This window comes from Eucalyptus grandis, chromosome 4, assembly GCF_016545825.1.
Source record: "Eucalyptus grandis isolate ANBG69807.140 chromosome 4, ASM1654582v1, whole genome shotgun sequence".
Classification (NCBI taxonomy): Eukaryota; Viridiplantae; Streptophyta; class Magnoliopsida; order Myrtales; family Myrtaceae; genus Eucalyptus; species Eucalyptus grandis.
The window spans coordinates 32,175,859-32,182,777 of NC_052615.1; the positions used below are offsets into that span (position 1 = coordinate 32,175,859).

The 6,919-nt window shown below is 47.1% G+C and overlaps 1 protein-coding gene and 1 pseudogene across 1 annotated transcript; both read right to left on the bottom strand.

Moving 5' to 3' along the window:
* Positions 1–1,208: 1,208 nt before the first annotated feature.
* Positions 1,209–2,086, bottom strand: LOC120292622 (annotated as a pseudogene).
* Positions 2,087–2,982: 896 nt separating this feature from the next.
* LOC104441883 (acid beta-fructofuranosidase) lies at positions 2,983–6,570 on the bottom strand. The gene is made up of 7 exons (XM_010055133.3): positions 5,883–6,570; positions 5,407–5,415; positions 4,325–5,172; positions 4,035–4,196; positions 3,717–3,952; positions 3,535–3,622; positions 2,983–3,434 (listed from the first exon to the last, which is right to left on the bottom strand). The coding sequence occupies exons 1-7, from the start codon at positions 6,304–6,306 to the stop codon at positions 3,240–3,242; spliced, it is 1,962 nt and encodes a 653-aa protein (XP_010053435.2). The 5' UTR covers positions 6,307–6,570; the 3' UTR covers positions 2,983–3,239.
* Positions 6,571–6,919: the final 349 nt, after the last annotated feature.

Genomic DNA, 6,919 nt, shown 5'->3' on the forward strand with positions numbered 1-6,919 from the left:
ATGCTTGGAAGGACAATCTTTTGTGGGTTATCAAACACCTTTCTGATGCAAGCTTCCACCAATCCTTGGCTCGCTTTGCCTTTGGTGCCTTATGTTATCTCATTTGGAAAGTGAGGAATAACATTATCTTTCGCAATCAAAGATTATTCCTCCCAGCTTTAAAGGACCACCTTCGTAAATCCATCAATGATAGGGCTTTAACCTTCCCCAAGGTCCCGGACAACCCCCGGAATAGAAGACTCCAACTTAGCTGGGGCATCCACCCCTCCATCTTTGATTGATTATCCTTAATGTTGGCTACCCCCCCCCCCTTTGTTCCTCGGCCTGATGTTTGGTGAAGCTGCCTCCTTTGCTACATTTCTGCCCATCTCGCTGTTGCTGGGTGATGCTTCTGATGAAACTCTCTCGGGTCTTTCCTGATGGTGCGGCTTGTGTTCCAGCTTGGTGTCCCTCCTGCTCTCTTCCTCTTTGTGTCTTTTCCTTGTGCGGGCCACAGTGTTGTGTGATCTTCCCCCTCGTCTCCTTTGTTGGCCGTTGTTTTGGCCTTCTTTTGCTGCTATTTTTACTTGCATTGTATCTCTCTCGTAGCTCTTCCCTCCCCTTTTCTCCCCCCGGCCCCCTTCCACTCGTTTGGACTTCCTGTCTTTCTAAGTGTAAGCTGGTGTCGGGGTCCCCTTGCTGTACAGTTGTATAGCTTTTTGTACAAAAGTCTATATACTTCTTACCTTTTACAAAAAAAAAAAAAAAAAAAAAAAAACACACCCAAACTTGTGTGGCGGTTCCAACATCTGGAGGCATAATGGATTCAGCTTTGACCTCTCTGTCACTGAATTCCTTACTGTTTAATCTCAGACTTTCCAATTCCGCCACTGGCCATTGAAGTAGGTGGGTACCCATCTTTTTTTCGAGCACCAAGGTCCTCGGAATTTCCTGAGGATACCAGTCAAATGATCGTGATTGGTAAATCAATAAGATCTTGAGCTTTATTGACCCTAAATATGACATTTAATATCTCTTATGATTTCTAGCTTCCAGTCTCAAGACAATAGTGAGCACGGTTCAATTTATATTTCTACAGTCTTACTATATTCGGAAATGCTTTGATCAATTGGACAGAAGTTCGGCAGACATGTCCTGGCAGATTTGAAGCAGAGGGGTTAATTTCAATCAATTTCATTCTCAGGAAGTAGACTGTACTACTATAAAAGTCAACAGAAACAGTAATAAAACCTGAAGTGAAGCTCATCCCTTCTGCACATCAGGAGCCTCGGTGCAAATTCCAGCAGATACACACACAAGATTCTCCTGCCTTTGCCGTGGTCATAGAATGTCTGTGAGGCATATAAATTACCATAATCATACCTAATCCCGATTCCCACATCAGTTTCGGGACTGTCTGGAACCCAAATTATTGGCCTTCACATCATAACCCCAACTGCATAGTGATCATGCCTATCCTTGTCGATGCTAGCCTTCATCACACGCTTCACTCCTGGACCATTAACCAACATGTCCAAGCCATTTTCATGGTTCACCAAGATCAGGAAAAAGTCCACACATTCCCACATGCCAGTCCCTGAAACAGAGCACGCCAGGCAAGAGCTCAGAGTCCTTGTAGTCCTCGGTCTCATGCACAAATGACATTCTTGTATTATCAACCTTACTGCCAATTAGAATTTGCCACATTCCTCCCGACGTGTTCCAGGCAGTCGCTGGGTCACAGAAGTCCGACTTGTCAAAACCTGGAGGGGGCTCAATAATTGGGTTGCCAGGGTAGTTGATCCAATTGATGAGGAGTGGATCGGATGGATTGGCGGGGTATGCAAGATTTTGGTACGGCACGGAATCATTTTGATGATCCAGTGCAGAGCACAATCACTTGGCCATCTGGCAGGATCATGGCCGATCCACTCCACATGGCATCATTGGTGTCGCACCACTGATCAGCCACCAAGGCAAGAGGGAGGTGGAGCCAGAGGATCGATTCCTTGGACATGTCATGGCCCCAGACCATTTTATAATGTCTGCAATCCAGACCCTCAGTGTCGTATTGGTAGAAGAAGTGGAACCATCCGTTGTCGAACATTTTATGAGCCTGATCACCACAACTGCGAATGCAGCAGAAACTATCGCTCGCTAGGTTTTGGGGTCTGCATTTTCACAATTGGATATCAAGCAGCTCGTGTCAGGTCTTCTTTCTTTTCCTATTCCAAGAAAGACAAATTATTAGCTTACCTACCTGCGGATAGACTTGCTCTTCCTCTCACACTGCTCACATTAACTACCTTAAATTCATAACAGCACGAAGATTCTTGCATTTTTTTGTCACTTCTGATGTAAAACCTCACCAAAGCCCTTCAAAAGAAGCAAAACGCGTTAGTACGGGATAACTTTGCAGCCAAGGCATGCGAAAGTTTCGGACAATCATGAACTTCGAGTGGCGAAGTTCACAGGCCAATGTTTCGAGAGAAGTCACAACAATGAGATGCTGCATTTGCAAACACGTTAGTACGAGGTTTGAGGAGACTCTCGAAGACGACGATGTCGAAGGGCTTCGAAGCAAATTGCAGTGGCTTTTCAGCTCTTGAATCTGAAGTAAAAGAAGAAGAAATGCCAATGGTTTTGATCGATGGAAGGGGGGAAAGTGTGAGCTGCCATTGAAGACGGAGCGAGACCTCGTCAGCCGAAGCCAGCCCACGTACTTTTCATGAGACTGCGAGCTTCAACTTTTCGTCTTTTCCGTTTTTTCGGTTGGTGATGGATTCGATAGAAAAGACATCGTGCGTTCGACATAATCTTAAACAGTTGATTGTGTAGGTCCCACGATGGAATCTACGTGTCAACTGATTCTGCAGCTCCCCATCCAACTCTCCATTTTGTCCAAAATCTCATCTCCTTTTCATCTGCTTATAATTTTTTCAGAAAAGATATGGCTATGGAAAACGGAAAAGAAGAACCAAACTTTTAGACGCTCGGGAGATGAATAACAGCAAATGAACAGTGAAATTTCTCTGTCGTTTAACCGCATCATCTCAGACGCTTGTCTTCTTTTTTTTTCTTTTTTCTTCTGCCACTCGTCCGCTCAAAAATGGAAATGAAGGTCCCCTGCCCATCTTGTGAACTGAAGATGGTGGGACTGATACAACTTGTACAGGCTCATCAACAAAGGGAACGTTACAAAAAAATAAAATAAAATTGCGCGATCCTTATGTCCAATCTTTTTTCTGCTTCCGTTTCGATCACTGGGGGCTGTACGGGCGGATGAAAGCAGAGTTCATCTGCCATATCTTGAGCGAGGCCTTGACATTAGCCTCGGTGGCATTGTTGAACAAGAAGACCCGGGCGGCCCCGTAGATGGCCTTGGTTGGGTAAACGCGGGCCGTGATGCAGCTCCTCCCTCCCTGTGCGAAGGTCTCTACGATCGAGTGATCCACCTGGAAGACCGACGAAAGAAAGGGCGAGTTACTGATAAGTCTAGGGATAGGCACAGCGTACGACATCATTTCATGTGAACGAGAATGCGAGCTCTCTCACCAGTATTCTGAGCGACAACTTCTCGCCTTCAAGTACCGGGACGAAGCTTCCGTAGACTTGCTTGTGGACATCGGTTGCCACGGAAGATCTACGGAGAAAAGAAACAAGCATTCGGCGTGATTGATGAAAGCGAGACCGGACAAGATTCGAAGGGGGAAAAAAAACGAGATCGAGAGGGTTACCTCGATTGGTCAGTGCAGATGGAAGTCTTGAGGGTGCCGTTCGGTCCCTTAACGACGTAGAAGTACACAGGAGTCTGCTCGGATAGGTCATCGTCTGCAAGAACCAAGAGGCCGAACGGTCCTAGAGCACTTCGTTGAGAGGCCCCACCGCTGGCGCTGCAAACATAATCGGCATCAGCCTCGGGTGCCGCCTCTAGGGCCTGTTTGTCCAGCTCAAATTCTGCCACGATGTCCACCTGAAAATCATTTTTTTCATTAGCCGGAAGTCCTTATTTCCCTGAATAGTACAGCTACAGATGAAGACTTGAAGACACCGACCTGTGTGGCGGTTTCGACATCTAGAGGCACCACCATCCCGGCTTCAACCTCTACGCTGTCGAATTCTTTGCTGCTTAATCTCAAGCTGTCTACTTCCTCCACCGGCCACTGAAGCAGGTTGCTTCCGGTCTTCGTGTCGAGAACAATTGTCCTCGGAAGTGCCTGAGAAATATGAATGGAGTTCACCATGGTCACTCTCGTATGAGGATTTTGACATCATTAAACCATCATATGATGTGTCACAACAATTTCAGAGCACATTCAAAGGCAAGTGAAAACATTGAACAGACCTGAAGTGAAGCCCATCCTTTCTGCACATCGGCGTACTCGCTGTCTGACTCCGTGATCCAACCCCACAAGATCCGCCTACTCTTGTTCTGGTCGTAGAACGTCTTCGAGGCGTAGAATATACCGTAGTCATACCTAATCCCGATCCCCACGTCAATCTCGGGGCTGTCCGGGACCCAAGTGTTGGCCTCCTCGTTGTAAGTCCCGATCGCATAGTAATCGTGCCTGTCGTCGTCGAGGCTAACCTTCATCACGTGCTTCACTCCCGGACCATTCACCGACGTGTCCAACCCGTCATCCGAGACCGGGAAAAAGTCCACACATTCCCACATGCCGGTCCCGGGGACGGCATGGAGCAGGCCCGGCAAGAGCTTGTAGCTCTTGAAGTCCTCGGTCTCGTACACAAACGACACTCCCGTCTTGTTGATCTTGGCCCCGACTGCGAAGCGCCATTTGCCTCCGGACGTGTACCAGGCGGTCGTCGGGTCACGGAAGTCCAACTTGTCGATGCACTGCGGAGGCGCTAGGATAGGGTTGCCGGGGTGCTTGACCCAGTCGATGAGGAGCGGGTCGGAGAGGTTGGCAGGGTAGGCGAGGTTCTGGAGCTGCTGGGACTCGTTGGACGAGCCGGTGTAGAGCATCATGACTTGGCCGTCGGGGAGGACCGTGGCGGAACCGCTCCACACGCCGTTGATGTCGTACCACTGGTCGGCCACCATGGCGAGGGGGAGGTAGAGCCAGTGGATCAGGTCCTCCGACACGGCGTGGCCCCACACGATGTTGCCCCAGACGGCGGCGTCCGGATTGTATTGGTAGAAGAAGTGGTACCAGCCTTTGTAATACATGGGACCTAGCATGATTTCACTTTTTGACGTCAATTCCTATACGAAGTTACACTTTCATGAAAGCAGATTTGTGGCTAATCCCGCGGTGACATGTTGAAAAAGAGTATATTGTTTAGAAGCAGTATGAAAGTCGAAATTCCGATTATATAACTACTAGTTTAGTGTAATTATCAGAAAATGCAATATTATAATTTAAAAAGAGAAAAAGAAAAAGAAAGAAAGAAGGAGAACCATCTTACCGTTGGGATCTATTGCAGACGATGAAACGGGATTCCCATGCCACAGCAAGAACAGAGCCATGAAACGAAGGAGAAAAAAATAAACACAAATCAGTTACATATATAAATCTCCATCGGTAAGCATCGATAAAGTCAAAATCATTCTTTTTCCCAAAAAAAAAAAAAATGAATTTAAGAATAAGCACCTCCATAGATTCCTATCTTTTTATTCCACGAGATTCACAAATTTGGTATTGCAGTCCAAGTTAATTACATTTTCCGGTGTGCTGTACGCTCATTGACCAAAATCTTAACAAAAGAAAAAACCTCAAATGACCGTTCAAGGTACCCAGAAAAAGATTTGACTAGAAGAACCCTCAGAAAAAAATAGTTGAATATCATTCTTGAACGTAAATAACATCAACCAAACTTCCAGAAAAAAAAAGGCAAAGAGCATTCTCAAAGAAATGAAATGCCATAGGAAAATAAAAGGTCACCATTCATCCAGTTCTTCTCCGGCTGGAAATGGTAAGCCGTTCTCTGCCACGACAGCATGCTGTTGTTCCACGGGAAGCCCCGCAGGTTGGCACCAGCGAAGACCCGGTTTGACTTCGCGGACACTCCTTCCTTCACGCCGCGAGGCACCGGCCTGACCACCGTCTTGACCGGCACCGACCTCTGCCCCGCTCCTCCCAGGAGGAACGGCTCCAGCCGAGCAGAATTGACCTCCGCGCAGACATCCGGGCTTGTGTCGGTCGAGAAGCCGATCACTATCCCCACGACCAGCAACACAGAAAGTCCCACCGCCAAGATCGCCCGGATCGGTCGGCGGTGGTCCCTCGGCTCCTCCCCGCCGGCAAGAGGGGCGTACCCGGGGTCCTCCTGATCAACAGGAGACCGGCTTGGGTAGGGTTCCGCCATTTGCAAAACGGCTTCAAGACGGGGAGAGTTTTCTAGGATAGCTTAAATAGACAAAATGTAGAGAGGAAGGGGAGAGAATGCTAGCTGTTCAAAGGAAGGAAATAGAAGTGGCGATGGAGGAAAGCCAGAATAAGGTTCTTTTGGTGTTTGTGATGAGGTTAGGTTGGCTACTTAGCAAAATTAGCGATGCTGAATTTGGAAAAGCGTATCCACCCCTATCCAAGGCAATGGTATAATTGGCCTGGACGTGAAGATGGAAATGGTGTTTCTTAATGTTGGATCGATTCTGAAAATCAAGGTCCATATATATACACGCACCCGTTCCACTGTAGAGCCAAAGGGATTAAGGACATTGTTTATTATTTCGTTTTGGAACGTACAAAGTTGTCCATTGTGATTATTAGTGGCATTATTTTTTCGAGGGATGCCTATGGGATGGTAAATTCTAGAATTATCCTTGTTTCAACGCTGAGATCTCCAGTCAAAAATTTTCATTTATATGTACGCACGAAAATCGACAAATCCGAAGCATGTGCCGAAGCTTCCCTGGGAATTTAATTAAGTTATCTGCATCAAATTGGGTAACTTTGTCCCATACGGGTCATGTTAGGTG

Bases quoted from the DNA above. Each gene is read 5' to 3' on its own strand.
- LOC104441883 (XM_010055133.3), bottom strand. From the start codon at position 6,306: ATGGCGGAACCCTACCCAAGCCGGTCTCCTGTTGATCAGGAGGACCCC. The intron at 3,623-3,716 runs GTAACCCTCTCG...TTTTCTCCGTAG, and splicing joins ATCTGCACTGACCAATCGAG to ATCTTCCGTGGCAACCGATG. The intron at 3,435-3,534 runs GTGAGAGAGCTC...TCGGTCTTCCAG, and splicing joins AGTTGTCGCTCAGAATACTG to GTGGATCACTCGATCGTAGA.